General features: G+C 38.8%; 1 protein-coding gene across 1 annotated transcript; it reads right to left on the bottom strand.

Annotated features, from left to right (window-relative positions):
* Positions 1–1517: 1517 nt before the first annotated feature.
* LOC121524951 (ATP-binding cassette sub-family G member 4-like) lies at positions 1518–20197 on the bottom strand. The gene is made up of 14 exons (XM_041810579.1): positions 19960–20197; positions 11548–11665; positions 10817–10949; positions 10649–10699; positions 8994–9139; positions 8501–8624; positions 8311–8425; positions 6300–6442; positions 4778–4876; positions 4440–4608; positions 4240–4340; positions 2656–2814; positions 2455–2573; positions 1518–1743 (listed from the first exon to the last, which is right to left on the bottom strand). The coding sequence occupies exons 1-14, from the start codon at positions 20195–20197 to the stop codon at positions 1518–1520; spliced, it is 1941 nt and encodes a 646-aa protein (XP_041666513.1).
* Between the last annotated feature and the right edge of the window lie 268 nt (positions 20198–20465).

Here is a 20465-nt window from a genome sequence, read left to right as displayed (position 1 = left end):
AAACCAGTTTGTGGCCCAAAAACCAATCACAGGTCTTGACCACCCTCCTTATTTACCTCTAACATTGTCTGATGTTTTCCTAAGATCTAATCTGTGCTCAAAGGAACACGCTTTGAGTCTGTGTCAGAAGTTAAGAAAAGAACAACAGAGGTTTGAGACAACTGTCTGAAGAAGACCTTCTGCACAGCTTTGATCATGGTAGACCTAAATGTGGCAGTGTGTTAATGCAGGAGGGGATTGTATTAAATGAGAAAGACACTGAAAAAATGTTATGTTCAATAAAATTGTATTGCAGTATTTGTCTTGGTTTTTATAGCCATACATTGTATATGTTGGCAACGTTTCAATACTGAAACATTAATGTACTTGTGTTATCTAGATGGTGCTCTCTCTCTCTTTCCCTATGGTGTACAGCAACTTTTGGTTGCAGTATGACTGAAGAAGAGTTTTTTTTTTAAATCATTTGAGCCTTTCTAATACTATTGATCCCTAAGAGAATGGGGAGTGTATCCATATAAAATGTGGTTTCAAAAAGTATGAAAGTACTGAAAATGTTGCGAAACTTAGCACAGAGGCATACAACTTCCCACTCAACAGAGTCTTAATTCACTGGTTGAAGATCAGGTACATGTAGCAAACCAAAGTGGCAAGAGAAAAGGAAAGTTTCTAGGAAAATCTTAAATTGTGTGGACAGATGAAATAATGCATAAACAAAGAAATAATGATAGGAGGTTTCTTATGGTTTGCACATATATGCAGTTATTTAAAAGGCTTTCTATTATGAATATCAGAATGATTTTGGCATCACCAATCCCAGCCATGCTATTATTCAGTACAACTGCACTCACTGTCTTCTGATTATGCTGAAATTACAGGCAGGCTGGATAATAAAAGCCAACTTCAATATTTTAATTTATTATACAAAGTATAATATTTTTAGAAAGAAAAATTATATGCAGCATTTATTTTCTCGGACTTCAACCTCAGCAACCTGCTGTTACTTCCCCAAAAAACAACGCTATGTGAACACAAACCCTAACACATCAATGTAAACACTCTTTCTCCTCTCAAGGGGCAGTTCTGTGCACCAAAGTCCTCACTCAGACACAATAGTAGTGCATGGTGTAAAATAAACATGCACATCCACTCTAATAAGTGCTACTGCATCACATCCGTCTTGCAAGAATATAAAACGTGCAGTAAAAGCTGCTAAATGTGGCTCAGTGTCTTTGTCCTCTTTGCTGCCAATCTGGCTTTATGTGCAGGATTGAAGTCCTGATGTCTGAGGTAAAAACAGGTTCATGTTGGTTCATGAGACGACTCGTCACTGCTCTGCATCGTCAGTCTCTGCCCTCCACAGCAGTAGACCAGATCCTAATGAATGCTCTGTCCTTTTAGCAGCAAATGGAAATGAAACCCACACAAGAGAGAGGTTGTTTTCTGTGTACAGAAAATAGACCGGGACTGGAATGACATCAGGGACTCCCTTGAGATTTGGAAAATGTGCTAAGCAAAACCTATCTCTCAGACTTGATCTTGTAGCGGAGGACAAGGTAGGTGGCCAGCCGAAAAATGACAAAGAAGATCCCCAGGACGATGAAATCCATGTAGAGCTTTGCATCCTCCACATCCAGAAGTTGCAGAACCTCCTCAGGCTGTTGGAACTTGCAAACCTTCCCTGGACACTCCAGCTCTGAGCGATTCATTCCGTAGATGGACAGAATCACGCCTTCAAAGCCATACCTGTCGAAGAAATGCAAGCTATGATTCATTATTGCTAATAGTCAAGTAAATCTCCTTTGGGCTAAAATGTTCAGTCCTAAATACACACATTTTAGAATTAACATGCTAAATCTTGTAATCTCAGAACACTACATGTAAAATAGGTTAAAAAGTTGTTTAAAGCAAATTTCATCCTGACATTACCTGCTGAAAGTTTGCATATTAAGTAGAATTCTGATAAATATAGAACAGTGAGGATCTTTTAGGCATGTTTGAGCCAAAAATTGAGGCTGAAGTAAGGCGCAGATGTGGCTGCCTGAGGGCGCCATCAAATGAGAGGGAGGATGAACATAACCCCAGTCATGCTCTGGATGTCCTTGCATATTTCCAGGTGCATGGGAAAATAATCTGTTGAAAAAATAACTAATTTCACACCTTTAGGGTGGAGTTACGGGTGGATGTGGCGAGTTAGCATGGCCTAGGGTACCATCCCGGCTGGAAGGACGGTTGCCACAAGGCCCTGGTTTTGTTATGTCCCAATAATCAAAATTTCAGATAAGAAACCATTCAGTTTTCATTATTGCCACATTTTCAAGAAATATAGCCAGTTTGGAAAACCTAATTAAAAACAAAAATGTCTGTCGAGTCTATGGCTTAGCACCCCCACCTCTATCTGGCTTTATTAACTGTAAGAATGATGTGAGCAGAATCGTTAGAGTGCTACTAACTTACCTGACATAGGACACATAGGAGCTCCACTGCAGATACTTTGGGATAGTATCAAAGTTCACAAAGAACCCAGAGAACAGCAGCACTGGTATGGCTGTCACGGGTCCAACAAATGTAGCTACCTGTGTAAGGAAACACAGGGGTTGTATGTCATGTATAAAACACAAGTAAATAAATCCTTGATTTAATTAACTGCTGCAGTACCTGTAGCGAGGACGAGGCAGCTCCAACCAGCAGGCCTAAGGACTGGGCCACCAGAGCAGTGCAGATAGAGAGAGCGATAAAGAGAAGGTATCGGCTGACTTCAGGAGGCTGCTCTGTCATCCAGTACACAATGCTGCAGTACATGATGGGGCAGATCACCTGAAATCACAGCGCCATTAACTGCTGCTGTTTGGTGAAGGAATGCTTCATTTATGAATTATACTTTTACATCAAATGTACCAACAAATTCACAAGAACTTTAATGAACTTGTTCTTTTTATACAGCGCTTATAGAAAATATTCACCCTCTTGGATGTTTTTCCCTTTAACTGATTTTATCAATCATGGTCAATAAAATTTGGCTTTTAGAAAAAAAAAATCTCTTTGATGTCAAAGTGTAAACAGATTTCTACAAAGTAATGTCAATTAAATAAAAAATATATAAGGTAAAATAAGTGACTGCATAGATATTCACCCCCTCAAGTCAGTATTTAGTTGATGCACCTTTGGCTGCAAGAACATCACTTAGTCTGTGTGGATAGGTCTCAGTCAGGCTTGCAAATCTGGGATTTCACTCAAGGTCAGGTTGCTCTTGGATCAGGTGTGAACTGTCCTTTTAAAGTCAAGCCATAAATTCTCTGTTTGACTGGGGTCTGGGTCTAACCCTTTCTGTGTAGCTTTCTCAGTATGCTTTGGGTCATTGTCATGTGGTGAAAAAAAATCTTCTGCCAAGCTAGTTCTCTTGCAGATTGAATAAACTGATACTAGAATTTTTCCGATATTTTTTGCCGCATTCATTTTACTCTTCACTTTTAAAAGCCTTTTGGAGCCAGCTGCCGAGAAGCATCCCCACAGCATGATGTAGAAATCTGTTTTCACATAAACAATCTTCAAACCATTTTTTTTGTTAGTACTGTTGTGCTTCTTTGGAGTTTTAGATAGTAAGTGTGATCCAAAAAAGTATTTCTATACACACAATAAGCAAGCAAACAAAAGAGAAACAAAAAATTCTAGGCAATGGGAGACCAGAAACTCCTTTGTCCTTAAATGCAAAACTATAGATTTGTGGATGAGGTCTGGTCTCTTTGGAGACAGTGATGTAATAATTATTTTATTTTTAAAAAAGCATCTCAATCTCATTCAAAAACATCCTTCTTTGTAGGGACTCTTTCTGTAATGTTGCCAGAAATGTAGAACATCAACCTGAGCCTGTCTGTGGTATATATAAGAACTTTAAGTGGTCAGACTTTAACTAAGCAGATCCCTGTAGAGGTTTTGTTGGGGCCAATATCTGCCTTCATTTAAAAGGATAAGGACCAGTCCAAGACACTGCCACTGAAACATGTTTTATCAGCATTTCTACTCCATTTGCATATAATTCTGCTGAATGAGCTTTGTTTTTTAAAATCTAGGATAATAAAAATATGAACTACCAAGAAATGACAGTTGGCAGCATTGTGCATTCAGGTGGTACTTTCAGCTAACACCAGAGGGCAGTGTTGTCCATTGAATTTGTACTTGTGTCCTGCACTCCTGTCCTCTGAGAGCAAACCCTGCCCTCAAACTTTACTACTGCCAGCTCACCTGGAACGGGATGTCAGCCATGGTCTTGGCCAGGTAGTAAGCTTTCAGGCTGTACCAGTAGTTCAGATGCTCTCGCAGGAACACAGACATCTCCAGAGGAACTACACATGGAGCAGAAAAACGTCAAAAGCAACATCTGTACATCATACGACAGAAGAAGTGTTAATATGAGTCAGCTCCCTCCACTTATTAGGACTCACAGGTTAGCACAGTTGGCATGAGTGCTCCAAACATGAGGAAAAGCATGGAGAAGAAGAGGAAGCCGGTGTTGTTAAAGACTTTGCTGGCATCATTGCCAATGTTCAGGTAGAGCAAACCTATCAACACACCAATGGCGATGTGGGAGATCAGTCTGAGGTGGGTCAAAACCTGAAAACAAACAAAGATGAACTTAAACCTAGATTATTTTCTGTTCTTGATTGAAATCAGTCTGTTTTCACAGCCTTTATTTAGTAGGATTGATCCTTTTCCCCCATGTATTTAGATTTAAGGCACAGCTACATTATTTCTGTGTGACTTTTGAGCAAATTTCACTCACCTGGTCTCGACATATAGTGATAAAGGTTCTCTTGAAGAGGATGCAGAACTGTGTGAGTGTGCTTGTTGCAAAAGTATGGCTCTCTACGTGTCCAGCATCCTGGAAAAAAATCAGATACATTCACTACATATTTACATAATATGGCTGTCAACAGTTAATATTTTTAGTCACAATTAATCACATTTTTTGTTGACTAAAACTTGACAAACCTATAAAGGTTTAAAAACATGACAAAAATTAAACGGTTGATCTACAGACTAAGACTGAATTTACAGAAGCCAAAATTAACATTGGAGTGCATGTACAAAATGACTCAGTGAAGTCCAATGATGTGTTACAGTATTTGACCTTTTCAGGAGTTCCAGTTGACTTTCTTTTTCTATTCGAGTAATCCAATTAAGGTTAAAGACTGAGCAAGATATTTTCTGAAAAGATGTTCTTTCTATGCTTTTACTTTGTAATCTCTGCAAACGTAACCAATGATTTAGCATTGCGATATGTGTGCTACTAACAGGAAGAAAGACCAAAAAAATGCAACTGCTGGAAATGACGTTTTGAGCGGACCAATCACAGCCCTTGTGGTCTGTGTCACCACGACGGGTAGTTAGAATTTTTTGGAGGTGCGCGTCAGGCTACGGCGTAGGGGTCCACATCGACACAGAGGGCTGGAACAATCTGCTCAAGAAACTCAGACTGGCAAGTTCACTGTCCTCTTTAAAATCTCACTTGAAAAAAAAATTTCATAAATCTGCTTTCACTGGGTCTGAGTTTTAACAGTGTTTATCGTATTTTACAGATTTATTACTGGTTTAACTTCTGACCAAGTTTTAACTTATTTTATCAGATTTTGGGGTATGAGTTTTATCTTATTTCTAGGGCTGTAAAGATTAATCACATGAACTGCAATAAACTATGATCCACAATGAATGTATATACTGTTTTTTATGTGATTTATCACATGCTTCATTTTTGCCTTCAACTAACTTTGGTTAAGCCACTGTAATGTCTCCCTGCTGCCATGGTGATGTAAGTAAGTCCACCACTAATCTTCAATGTCTCATTCCAGTTTTAAAAACTACAGACAGCTCAGTAGACAAGTCAGAAGTCACCTGAACCATGTATTATCAAACACTTCCTTTTTTTAGTACATAAAAGGTTCCTTTTCTGTGGATAAGTTCATGTTAATATCTATCTACATCTACATTAAAGCAGGTCTGTATCAAAACTGGAAGTCAGTTATTCTTAGTTCACCACAGTAGAAGTATCTAAAATAAACAAAAAAAAAAAAGATTAAAATGTAAAATAGAGGGATTTTAGAATGGGATAGAAAGGGTGCAATTAATTGTAATTAACTACAGTTATCATGAGATTAATCACGATTAAAAAGTGTAATCTTATGACAGCTCTTCTTGTTTTATTATGTTTTAACTTGCATCTTTTTCATTGATTTTTTTGGCAATTTGCCAAGCACATGAGGAATTTAATATTTAATCTCAAAGTAAATCAACTATCTGAAGCTTACCATGGGGTACTTTGTTGTACAGACTGATGGGCCGTTAGTATCACTGTGGCTCTTCTTCTCCTCCAATGCACACATTCCTCCTTGGACAGCCTCAAACAGTACCGGGTTCAAGTCTCCATATTCCCCTGATGCTACTTCAATAACTGAAGCACAGACAGAAGCAGGACAACACACAGGAAATGTCAAATTAGGGGTATTTTAAATTCTTCATTTCATTGGTTACTTAATAGCATAACTAAAATATCTAACTTTTTTGATTACTCACTGAGTTAGGCAGAAGCTACAAACTCTCAACGCATCAGCTATTGTCTCACTTTAATGCACGTCTCTAAGAAGAGTGGTGCTTCTCTGTAATTTATGTACATTTATGTGTATAGCTAGCTGTTAGCAATAATTCCAACACAGCAACACTTCCTTTTCCATATACTGCATAGTTTATAATTCAGTTACCGACTTCAAAAGTGACCATACGGCTAAAACAAAAAGGATATTGTCCCCTCCATAAACAGTGCATTTAGAAACTTTTTTTCTCAACTACTCACTTTTTTTTAGTTCAGTTATGTTGCAGCCTGACGCTACAGTCATGTTATGATTCACTGTTTCTCTCAATAATCTTCATTCAGTACCCCATACTGACAAAGTGACAAAAGAAATTAGGAAAGTTTTGCAAATGTATGAAAAAAAAACAAACAAACTGATATATCGCATTGACATAAGTATTGAATCCTTTGCAAAAACACTTGAAATTTAGCTCAGGTTCCTCCTATTTCTCTGGATCATCGCTTAGATGTTTCTACTCCTTGAGTGGAAACCACCTGTGGAAAATTAAACTGATTGGACATAAATTGCAAGGCATACACTGATAGAAGGCCTGACAGCTGACAATGCACATCAGAGCAAAAACCAAGCCATGAGGTCAAAGGAACTGCCAGAGACAGGATTGTTGCAAGGCACAGATCTAGGGAAGGCTACAGAAAAACATCTGCTGCACTGAAGGTTACCAAGAGCACAGTGGCCTCTATAATTCTCTAATGGGAGAAGTTTGCCACAACCAGGACTCTTCCAAGAGCTGATCAGAGAGGTGACAAATAATCCGAAGGTCACTCAAACTGAGCTCCAGAGATCCTGTGTGGAGATGGGAAAATGTTCCAGAAGGGCAAACATCACTGCAGCCCTTCACTGATCTGGGATTTATGGCAGAGTGGCTGGACAGGAGGCTCTCCTCAGTGTAAAACACATGAAAGCCAGCTTGAAGTTTGCAAAAGCACCTAAGGGACTCACAGACACTTAACAAGAAGATTTTCTGGTGTGATGAAGCCAATATTGAACTGTCTGGCCTACTGACAATAACCCGACAGCAAAGCATGATGCTGGCAGCATCATGCTGTGGGGGTGTTTTTCAGCAGAAGGGACTGGGAGACTGGTCAGGGTTGAAGGAAAGCTGAATGGAGTAAAGTACAGAGATATCTTCAGTGAAAATCTGTTCCGAAGGACCTCAGACTGGGATGAAGGTTCACCTTACAACATGACAATGACCCTGAGCAGACAGCCATGACAACTCAGGAGTGACTTAGGGACAACTCTGTGAATGTACTATAGTGGCCCAGTCAGAGCCCTGACCTGAAAAAAAAACAAGTTTAATTTTGGAAAATACATGTACATGGATAGGCTCATTTGAAAATTAAAAAAAAAAGAAAATATAGACATCAATAGTCAAGGGCAGGCAAGGAGGAGACTTGAAACTCCACTGAATCTCTGTGAGGAGATGAGTGGAGGAGGTGTGCAGGGGTAGTGGCATTTGTTTGCAACACAAGTGGAGTTGGTGACTCACCAAAAATTAGACTGAAAACACAAATGGAACACACACACAGTGGAGCATATTTTATCAACGCGCTAATATCATCAGTTTGCGTTAGTGGCTGACAAATAGCTCAAACTAAGAAACACCAGTCACTGATGAATACAATAGATGTGCGAAGCTCATATAAGGAGTCAAGTAAAGAGAACATACTGAAGTCCGCAGGGTTGTGGTAGGTAGGACAATAAAGGCCCAGGGTCTTCAGGTAGGGGATGAGGTACGGAACGGTGCCTTTGTAGATGCACTGACCCTGACTGAGGATGTAAAGCTGTAGAGGAATAAAATAAATTCAGGTGAATAACCTTCAAAGCAGCAACAAAACAGCAATATTTCAGACGCGCACCTTGTCAAACATCTCGAACAGTTTTGCACTGGGTTGGTGGATGGTGCAGATGATGGTCCGTCCCCCCAGAGCCAGAGACTGCATGAGTGAGACCACCTGGTAACACGATGCGCTGTCCAAACCACTGAGGACAGAGAGACAGAAAAAACAAAGCAAAACAAACAGTGGGGACATAATGAGTGAGAAATGATTAGGAGATAAATTTAACAAATGCAAAGCAGTAAATGTCAAACAATTACATACCAACTATAAATAAAATTCTCCTGGGGCATTATAAGTCCAGCCCCTTTGAAGCTCAGGCTATAACATAAATACATCAAAGATGAAACATCCTCCCGTGTTGTTTCAACAAACTTAGCCAGGAATAAACCCTAAAATTTCAAATGATGCTAATGTCCCAAATCAGACATGTCATAAAGTAAAACACAGTATCTTCATTTTAAAAGACATCTGATTTAACATTAGTAAGTCCATCAATATCAGTTTGTCTCACCTGGTTGGCTCATCGAAAAACATAACTGGAGGATTGTTGACCAGTTCAAGGGCGATGGCCAGACGCTTACACTGACCCCCTGACAGAGAGCTGGTACGAGTGTGAGCACAGTCCAAGAGTCCTAAAGCAGTCAGAATTTCATTCACCTAAACAAACAGAGTTAGAGTGATGAGGATTCCTTAACTGTTCATTTATAAATAAAATATTACTCTTAAAGAATGATGAATGAAGTTGATTGTCTAAAAGTAGTACGGGAGGTAGAGCCTTCACATATCAAGGGAGAGCTTTCTGGGGCCCAGCCAAATTGGGGGCCATGGAGGTCAGCAAAATCACAGGCCGCTGTAAAGTTAAGCTGTGATATCAATAGTAGAAATCGTAGAAGTGCAAAGGTAGCCATTTCCAAAATGTAAAACCATTTTCTGAGAGGCAAATAACCTTTTATTGGTAATGTTAACAATGTTGATGTGAACGCTGCACTAAACCATTTAGAAAGTTTGAAATGTGAGACTTCACAGCTAGGCCATGATGTGCACAAATGTAAGAATGCCAGAAAATAAAACAGGAAAAAACTGAGGCAACTTTAATGGGAAATAATTACATGATTGGGAAAAGAGGCACAAAAAAGGCAGCAAAAATGGCAATGATGGGTTAACTGGCAAAAATAATTGAAAAGCTACCAAAATGGTAGAAAAAGCAGCAAAAATGGGATATAAATGCTAAAAAAAGTTGCAAAATTGGCATAACGTAGCAAAAGAGTAGCAATATACTGTAAAAAATAAAATGGATCAAATCGGCAAAAGGGATGAAGAATATCCAAAAGGGTCAAAAGTGGCAATAAATTGGTGCAAAGTGACATTAATGGGTTAAAAAGGGAAAACAGGGTAAAAAAAACATCAAAAGCGGCTGCAAAAAGCAGCAGAAATAGGCTTTGAATACCAAAAAAAGTGGCCGAAAAATTGGAAAAATGGATATCAAGTGGCACAAATGGGTTAAAAATGGCAAAAAAGGGCAAAATGGGTTACAAATGCCAAAAAGGAGTAGCAAAAATGGATTGGGGGAAGTGTTGAAACGGGGTAAAAGTAGCACATCAGAACCCAGTAATAGCACATGCTTTTCATACCAAAATGAATTAACTATTATCCAGGTTGCTAGCAACAATTCTACACATCCAACACCATGCATTTATATCAATAAATCACACCTGGGGAGGTCCCATTCTCTGACTTTCTCAGGACCTTAGCCAATTCTGTGGGCAGGCCTGGTTGCCAGCATGCAAACAGATGCAACAACAATACTGGACACTATGAGCTATTCTTTCTAAATGCTTGTTTGTCATGATGTATTGAAACAACGTTAAATTGTAACATTGTTGTAAATTTCAAATCTTGCAGGTAAGACATAATGTCCAGGGAGATTTAACATAACACTCTATTTGGAGTGTACCTTTGAAAATCCTTGTTTGAGGGGTCATGTAGCCCTAGCACGTCACTATACCTCCATGCCAACTAAAATCAGGGCATCTTACTACTAGATGGGTCCACAAACTCAAAACTCTTAACTTTATCATAAAGAGTAGGAATTAGGCACTTAAGGGGTAACATCATTGTTTTGACCTTTATTATGTAAAGAAAGCAGAACTTCTATGCTTAGCTTACCAGTTCTTTCTTCACATCGATACTTTCATCTAGCTTTAAGTTTGCTGAAACCTGCATCAGAGAGGAAAGAAATGAGTCATGTAGAAAACAGTTTAACACTTTACAGAGACTAAATGGGTGGCAAAACAAAACTCTTTAACACAACCAATGATCAGTGTATCATCTCACCATCATGGCCTCTCGCGCAGTGAGGTGAGGCAGCAGCATGTCTTCCTGCATGATGTAGCAGGACATTTTCCTGAATGTCCTCAGGTCCCTGGGTTTCCCGTTTACCAGGACCTGACCCTTCATCCCTGTTTCCCTGCAGGCAGCAGAAGGTCACAGATGAGTCACAGGGTCAGACAAAGTATCGAGGAAAGAAAAGATTAACCAGGTGATGCACAAACACAAACACACTGGGCTGTCATGTCAAGCCTTAAAAGGGAGTTCTGGCAGTTTTAACCTTGCCTGTTCCTTTTTAGGGGCATACTATAGAGTCTGAATTACCAAAATGACAGTCTCAAATTGTTATTGTAAATTTTCTGACAGCAATACATAAAGATCTTTAAAGAAATAGACTTTTTAGTTGAAAATGAAGAACTGTGTCAGTAACTGACAACTGGTGCAAAAAGGTCCAATACCCAAAAGCATTTTGGGAAAACTCTGCAGTTTAGGGGACGGCTGTCAGATAACAGTCCCTGGATCCTCTGTTTCTCCTTTTTAGCTGTTCGACAGAGAAGAATCCAATGTTGGTGATGCTGTGCTCAGCTGTTACACTCTGAGGAGATGATTTAGTTTGACAATTGAAGTTCCTTTCTTTAATGTATAATTTTAATGTTAAGTACTTACATTTATTTATTATCTTCATGGCCATCAACTCTTATAATTTAGCTAAAAAAAAGAGGGGAATCCACTCTCACCTGTATCCAGCCAGGATGTTCATTAGCGTGGATTTACCAGCCCCGGAAGGTCCCATGATCCCTATCAGCTCCCGACTGCAGAACCTTCCAGACAGACACTTCAGTAAAGCTTTGAAACCTGGGAACAACACAGAATCCAATGATGGAACAGACGCCTTCTGAATAGTTTTGTCAAGTTTTACACAGAAAGTATTAACAGTTTTTCTTCATCTAACAAGATCTTATCATATGTGTTGAGACCCCCCACCCCCCCACCATCTCTCTCTCTCTCTCTCTCTCTCTTTCTTTTGTTGTGTGATGAACTAGACATACATTTTCACTTTTGGCACCAGCATAACATTCATTCTGATAAACAGAAGCATATTAGATCATAGTCACTCTAAAATGAATACATTAACTCCAAAAATAATAAAACAATTTAGATAGCTGTCGGTTAACAAATTACATCACAGCAAAGCAAAGCAAAACAACATAGTGAGCCTGAATGACTCAAAAGGAAACCAGTATCATAACAGAAATGTTTAATGTTGGTTCTTGACATTCTCACAAATATATGACAAAGAGCTTTAATAAAAAAGAGCTTATGTCAAACTATTTTTGTAGAGTTTATGTTATGACATATTACCTCACCACTGGGACTGCATCATGCAGTCCAATGACAACACACAGGCTGCACTGCTCAAGTCAACAAGGGCTCCAGTAGAGGGTGTTCATGTTACACAAAGTATCAGTCCAAGGAGTACGAATAAGCGCAAACTTTAAGTAGTATTTACACAACTAAATGAGTAAATACATGAAAATTATGGGAGGTTATGTTAGTACAAAATGTGTCCTTTTGTGATACAATGAGCAAATCCATGAGCTTCTCATATACATTAAGATGTAGTGTTTTTATTGACTGCGAGAGTCCCTGTATGGCTACGGCTCATTTATGAAGAAATGTCTAGATCAGGTGTATGACCCAGGAAGGGCAAAAGGTCTTTGACTGCTAAAGCGTGAGGTAACAGCATATTTGTATGTTTTTTTGTTGTCTTTTTTTTACCAAATGGATGCATGAATGCTTAAATGAATGAACTGTTTAACTGCGAGCTTGCTCAACTGAAGATTGTCCTTTAATACTGATTGCAATTAGTGCCGCAGTACAACAGCCAGGTAAATCCTGGATCTAGGATCTCAGTCCAGTGGTTCAGTCCTGGACTGATCTCCTTCAATTTTTTCAAATATTTATTTTTTCTTGATTTACTTTCACTTTTCTTACTCAGCAGAGCTTGTAAACATGGAAATAATCACTCTGACTAGTTTCAACAAAGAGAGCAAAACTATTCAGCTCAAAGCTGTAAAAGGCTGATCATTAGGAAGGGCCACACTTCTTTGTCCACAAAATAAAAGTGCTAGATGTTTTTTCTTCACAAGGGAAGCCTAAAATTCAGAGGGAAAATTATTGCATTTTCAACAGATGAAGTGTGGACAGTTAGCATGCCAAGCAAAATCTGACCAGGGACAGGTGCAGATGGCCTAGTGGTTAGGTCGTGCATTCATTAGCAGCATTGTTATCACTGGCCTTGATTTGTGTCATGTTATGCCATGTCACATCATAATTCATAATGTCAACTTCAGGATTGTGGGTATAAACTTAGTTTTGTTTCATCACATGTGGTCTCTTTCTGGTTCATTATGTGCCTCTAACAGAAAATCTAGGAAAATGCACTGTTCATTTCTAGAAAATCACAAAAGTTGAGCTACAGAATGAGATCAGATAGAGAGCAACTGCTGCAGCCTGTGAGCATACCAAGCTGAACAGTATCAGTCTAACAGCATTAGCAGTGAACACTCACCTGCTTCATATTTCAGCACAATGTTAAAACCTAAGAGTAGAAGCATGTACTGTAACAACAAAATGTACTGTATATTGTTGTTACTCTTGAAAGCTCGTACAAGTCACATATCATTAAGGTTTTAAAACTGACCTACAGGTGGAGCTGGCACCAGTCAGTAGTAGAGATGAGGTTTTAATGATAACCATGATAAAATGACCCTGTTCATATTTTGATTATCATTAAAACTGTTTGGGATTATTGCACTGCAATATCACTGCAAAAATGTTCAGACAGAATGCTATGTAGGTTAATTTACTGAGGTAAACGGAAGAAAAAATGTCCGCAGGTCAACAGGAAACGTGAGGAAAAATTTCAGGGAGGAGGAGACATCACTGTCCCTCTCTGCTGCTCTTGCCTGAACCACTCACTGTGACTGTTTGTCAGAGTTCAGAGCCTAGAAACAGACCAACAAGTAGGCACAAAGAGCACTTAAGCCAAAGGCAAGTCAATTCTTAAGCTTGACACATTGGCATGGTGAAAAATCAAACCAAAATGTGGTACCTGCAACTGTCGGCTTGAGGGGGAAAAACTCAGAGGTGGGAGTAGCATGCACAGTCTGGGTTTAGCTGCTCTGCATTTATTAGGAGAGTCCATGGAAAGTGTTCCTAACTCTGGAATAAGTCTGGTTAGTTAAAAATGTTGATCTTGTGTTAAAATCTGCATTGAAAAGGGCAGAATGGAAGTGAATCAGCTTACTTAAAGAGCTGACCAGTGATTTAATTGTGATGAATTCGGCACATTCTCCCTTTAACAGCATAGCTGATTTTATTGTTAGTGGATGTAGCATGATGAACATTTTTGAGGATTTACCAGCCATATCATCTACAGTATTCAGATGGTTGAACTCAAAATTTTCAATCCCTTATTTCCCAGTGGTAAGCCTCATTTCAATCAATGGATTGAAATAATGAAATTCTGTCATATGACAATAACATGATAGCCATATATAGTGCTTATCAAATTTATTAGGCCACCACCCAAAGTAAGGTTTATGCCACAGCTGCCCTAAATTAACAGCATTGGTAATTATCAAAATCATTTTTTTATGTTTCTGCAATGGTTAATACACCAATATGTAGAAGCTCTTTAACCCAAATGATATTTTTAATGCTAAAATATCATTTTTATTGTTATCCATGAATTTTCAAATTTACTGATTTACAAAAAAACCCTGAAAAAATAGTAAGGCACATTATTATTTCTTGATTAATATGTCAAATTATAGTTATTTACTTGCATTCCTGAACAAAAAAAATGAGTTTTAGTGGTTGAATGTTATGCTTAATTAATTTCTGACTTCTCAGTGAAGCCCAGTGAGCCGGCTCAAATTTGGGTATAAAAAGGTGAATTCAGTTTGAAATTCCTCATTCCTGTTCAAAATGGTAAAACGTGGAGCGCTCACTGAAAATGAAAGAGTCCTTATTAAAGCACTTCATGATGCTGGATGGTCTCTGAGACCAATATGACAGGTCGTCTAATAAATTTGTTAAGTACTGCACTGTATATGTGCTAAAGTTGGACAATGAACACAGGTTTCCAGGAAACCCCTGCAATTTCCATGAATATGGAAAACCAAAAAGTTGACCAAAAGAATAGCTTATTTAACCATCCATGTCAAAAAAGGTTAATCTTTGTTTAGACGATCTTTGATTTTTGCTTCCTGTAACATTTCTGCTGTTTTATCTGCATATGTGCAGATTCCTGCATTCAAAAGACTTTTACCTCTCTGTATCTTTCTGGACACCCCCCCCCCCAATTAAGACCACAAGAGAGGAATCTTGAGGGAGCAATAAAATGTACTTGTAAACTAGAGTAAGCAGAGTCAATTTTGGAAGTTGGCCATATCTGCAATTTTAGCATCATAGACAGAAAACAAGCACTGTGACTGACTGGCCACCAGTCCAGGGTGTATACTGCCTCTCACCCAGTGACAGCTGGGGCTGGCTCCAGTCAAAGGGGACCCTGAACAGCACAAGCAGTATGAAAAATAGAAGGCTGGAGAGAGAGAGGAAACAACAGGGTAATGCAACCAGGGTCAAAAAAGTTAACACGCTGCTTTTTAAATAGTTCAGACAAACATTTTGTAATCCAGCTGTAGCATAGCAGTGCCTGACATGGTGAGTGACTCACAAAGTAAACAGGAAAGTCCACTGTGTCTGATTTAACACAGATTTCAGCACCATGGACAGAGTGAAGAAATTCTTTCATTTTAAGTGAATTATAATTTCAGTGTTTAAGACACTGCAGCAAAAGAAATGGCACTACATGATAACATACTATAATGACTTGTTTGGTTTGTTTGAACAATAATTTGATGTTACATTGTTTTAGCAGATTTTATCAATGACCTGGTTTATATCTAATTCTAGTCCACATTTTAGGGTTAAGACACAAAGTTTGGATTTTGCTTTACAGGGACTTTAAATGTGGAATATTACAGGGATTTGTGCATTAGAGCAAATATGTGAAACATGTTTTTTTTCTCTACGTAAAAGCAAAATTCCAATGAATGGCAGCTGCAATAACAAACTATAGCAGATATGGAGACTACTACACATGTTTACACTGACTCTTATTTATCACATGCTGTTGATAAAGTTCAACTTTAATTACTATTTTTTTTTAAACATTTCTGAGTCATTTTGTTGTTCAAGTGTTTTTAACGATTTTTAACGATGAATGCATCCCTAAGCTATGAATTCCCTGCAGTCTCCCTGGCTCAGATATGACAGGCATAATTGCTTCATTTTTATAGCTGTGAGTCAGAAATGTTTTTCTGCAGGTTATGGTGTGATTTATATGAAAAACAAAGTCTGTTGCATACTCCTGTCCCATTTCCAAGACATGGCATTTCACTGAGGCTATGTTTATACTACTCTGAGTGTTCAGACATGTCTGTTATTTTACCTTCCATGGTACTGTTTGTGTTTCACACAAAGAGCGAAATGAATTCAAAATAAATGCTCATATTTTCCTATCACACTTCCTTACACTGACTGTTGCCTGTCTGAAGAAAAAAACAGTTTTGTTGTTGATTTAATGACAGTTTAAAGATTACCTTTTTCTAAAAAATACAGGAAAGGAACATTTCCTGTGAATTAAGAGGCGTTCTGTCATTCTCACCACTGAGGGTAGTTATGCTACAAACATATTCATAACTGGAAGCAAGGATACTAAGAAAATAATCATTAACATAACAGCTATACCTTTTAGAGAAACTAGGGGTTCAGTATCTTGCACAGGGGCACAATGATTCAGGAGGTCTTTTGGGACTGAACTTATCTTAATGCAGAAACCTTTTACCATGTCTCATCCCCTTGGGACACTGGTGGACTCAGAGGAGAGGACAAGAGGGGCCATCACCCCCAGGTGCCCTAATGTTTGAAAAAGCACTGCCAAAGTTCCCTTTTGGACGCCCCCTATGTTACATAAAACATGATAAAGTGCTCTCCAGGGTGAATTTCCAGAGGATTAAACATTTTGATAGCCTTCTAGGATACCCTTCCATAAGACAAAACAATGTAAAGTCCCTTCTAGGGTTCTTCTCCAGTGGACAAATAACAAAATCTCATTCCCTGCCCTGACTTAACTCCTCAAAACACTGTGTATGCCACATGGCCAGTGAAAATTGCTTCAGCAGTAATCATCTAACTGAGGCTGATTGAGATCCAGTTTAGGGACAGATGTATGGAAGACTGGCTCTCTTATCTTTCCAATGAAAGAGCCATCCCACCAAACCCAAACAAGGTACAGGTGCATCTAAAAAATTAGGATATCATCAAAAAGTTCATTTTTTCTGTGATTTAATTCAAGCATTAAAACTTCCATTTATTCTAGATTCATCATTACAAAATGAACTATTTCAAGTTTTTTTGTTTTCATGTTGATGATTACGAATAACTGCTCATGAAAATAAAAAAATACAATGACTTAAAATATTAGAATATCACAACAAACATGCTCCTATACTGCTGTGTCAGTGGTGTGTAAATATGCATGAATGAATTAGTTACTCCTGACGGGCACTTTACATTAATGTATGAATGTGGTGGAGCATGACCTGCAGTGCAAAAAGTGTTTTGAGTAGTTACATGAAAGAGTCAGAAGACCTAGAAACTGACTAAAAAGACCAATGATATTTTTGCTTTCTTATCTTACTTTTACAAACACAACCAGATGAGCATACATAAGTCACACATCTTCCATGCTCTACACACCACCTACTGTCCATGTGCATTACTGCATGTATCTTTAATGTTTGAGGACATATGAAGCTGAAGCTGTACGCAGATGCAAGTACACCTCAGCCTTGGACTCAGACCGAGCTGTAAATCAATAAAAAGGAGAAGTATGCATTTGTTACTCTTTTACTGCTGGTGTTTTGAAGTTCCTTTGTAGCTTCAGGAAAAAAAAAGTTTCTCTGCACATATTTTCACCCAACCACACTTCACCTCCTCTCCTCTCCTCTCCTCTCCTCTGTCTCAGAGAATGCAACACTTACCGGAAATCTCAGACAATAAAATCACTCACGTGCAGACAGTACACTTAACATCACACTCAAGGGCTCATAGCCACAGAGACAAGCAACATCATATCATCTAAATCACATTCAGAATAAATCAGAGTAGAAAGAGTGTCTGACTACTGGGGTCTCAAACATTACACATTTATTTTATAGAAAACTTCAAAAAAATTACACCAAGTAAACTGGACTAAACACAAGTTGTTTCTAGCTTTTCTCTGAGTGTCTGTGTTACTCTTTGGATGGAGTTTGTAGGGTGCTGTCCAGTAGAAATCTAAAAAAACATCCTGTAGCAATTTATCCCCTTAAAGTGACCCCTCAAAAGGAACGGTTTGCACCCACTTCATGGAAGTAAGTTACTGATGATTCATATTGACAATCTTAAGTTGGAGACTGGCAAGGTCACCCATTAAGGGGGGATAAAGGGGAGAGCTTTCCAGGGCCCAGCCAAATGGGGGGCCCATGGAGGTCAGCAAAATCGTGGTACATTTCAATGTTACTCTGTGACAATGAAAATAGGTCAAATTTGGTAGAAAGGGGTCAAAAGTGGCAAAAATTGAATAACAGAGGCAAAAAGGTGTGTAAAAAATTGTGAAATGGGGTTACAGTTGTCAAAAATGGGCATAAAATGGGGTTAATAGTTGCAAAAAAAGGGTTAACAGGGACAACAATAGCTAAGAAGTGAAAAACAGATTAGTAGTGGCAAAAAGTCAGGAAAATGGAAGAAAGGGTTTAAAAAGTGGTAAAATGGCTTAAAAAAAGGCAAGAAAGGCAGTAAAGCCAGTGAAATAGAAGTGGCACAAATTGGATTACAGTGACAGAAAGGGTTGTAACAAATAGTAAAATGTGGTTTGAATTGGCAAAACTGGCAGAAATAGTGGCGAAAACAGATTAATGGTGGCAAAAACGGTTAAAAAGTGGTGAAAAGGGGTTTAAAAAGTGACAGAGAAAGGTTAAAATTGGCAACATTGGGTGGAAAAGTTAGTAATTGTGATTTTTAAGCAGCAAAAATGTGTTAAAATTGGCAAAAATGGGGGCGGCCCATCTCTGAGATTTTTAGTGGCCCAGATAAATCTGTGGGTACATCTGTTACTTAACCCCATGAACTAACAAATCTGACCAACAGTTTGCAGGACTGGGTTTAAAAACAATATTTTTTTTTTTCATGAAACATGTTCACAATAGCTACTTTGCAGAATACACCTGATCAGGAAACACTGTCAGTGTTGTATCACTGGTTCATCAGGCATGTGGGATCTTATATGGGATTTATGATGACTTAAGGGATTTACTTTTTAGGAAAATATCTTATCTTGACTTTCTTGTTCACACATGTACTACACAGTGGGGGACTATCCCTGCCTCTGACAGTCAGTTAGCAGACTTCATACTTTACCCGTTCCTTCTCCTGAGCCGGTCCAGCCTATGTCTCCTCTACATAGTGTTCACAGTCATCTGTGTAGCTTTTATGGACACTGACGGAAGGATATTTTTTAACAACTATCACCCATTCTCTTCCTTCTCTCTCCTGTCTCTCTGTTGGGAAATGATCTTACCCGCAGAGATCAATACAGATCAGGGTTTGCTACATTAAGTGTGAGCATCAGTGCATACACTCACTGCTACCGGCTTCAGTCAGTCTGTCAAAAGCAGTGATAAACTGAAAACCAAGGAGAAATATAGCAGTAATAGGATTCTCTAGAAGCCACCTGAAGAGGACAGAAACACTTCAGGGCCTAACAGAGGAGCTTTATTCAGCTTGTTGTGGCTGAATAAGACAGACAGAAGCTGCACAGCAATGCTTTACGATACTACTTCTTATTCAAGGCTAACTTTACCAGAACTCTCCTAAACTGTTGTGTGCTTCATACAAGCTGAGCTGTCTGATCCACAGTGATAAAAAAAATCCCATAACAAACTAATTTTGGATTGTCTTTAACCCATACGGCTTCTTTAGATAGAAGGAAGCTAATTTTGACTCAAATGTCTCCAAAATGGCTCACTGCATGTTACCTCTCCTCCTCCAGCATGGTCCCTCCTGGATGGTGTAGGAAAGGTCCATGAACTCCAGATCCACGGCCGTGCGTTTAGGCAGGTGAGAGAAACGTTGAGCTTCAGTGATCTGGTTTTCAACCTTCTTTAGGTGAGACAACAGGGATGCATCCTGCTGAGGCTGGCTGCTTCCATTGCAGATGATGGCCTCCTCCATGGGGACACTCACAGAGTCCGGTTCCAATGCCTTATTGTCCATACCAGCTGTATTTCTGTCTGTGAGGGGGATGAAGGGTAGAACAGGCAGGAAAACACAGGAGGTCAGATGTGCTTCATCATTTGCTGACACGTCTAATTACACACCTGCAACCTGGGGATTTAGTGCTGTGCGAGGAAATTTGAAGGTCACTTTTGTAAAAATGGAATAAAGCAGCGTGACATTAGGCCAAAAAAAGAAGACAAAAGAGAAGAGGGCAGAATTTTAACTTTTATAAGCAGAATCTTCACTGTTTTTTAAAGCACTGTTG

The sequence above is a fragment of the Cheilinus undulatus genome, linkage group 2 (genome assembly GCF_018320785.1).
Source record: "Cheilinus undulatus linkage group 2, ASM1832078v1, whole genome shotgun sequence".
Taxonomy (NCBI): domain Eukaryota; kingdom Metazoa; phylum Chordata; class Actinopteri; order Labriformes; family Labridae; genus Cheilinus; species Cheilinus undulatus.
The sequence above is the reverse complement of the archived record's forward strand: the minus strand, read 5'-3'. Positions and strand labels throughout refer to the sequence as shown.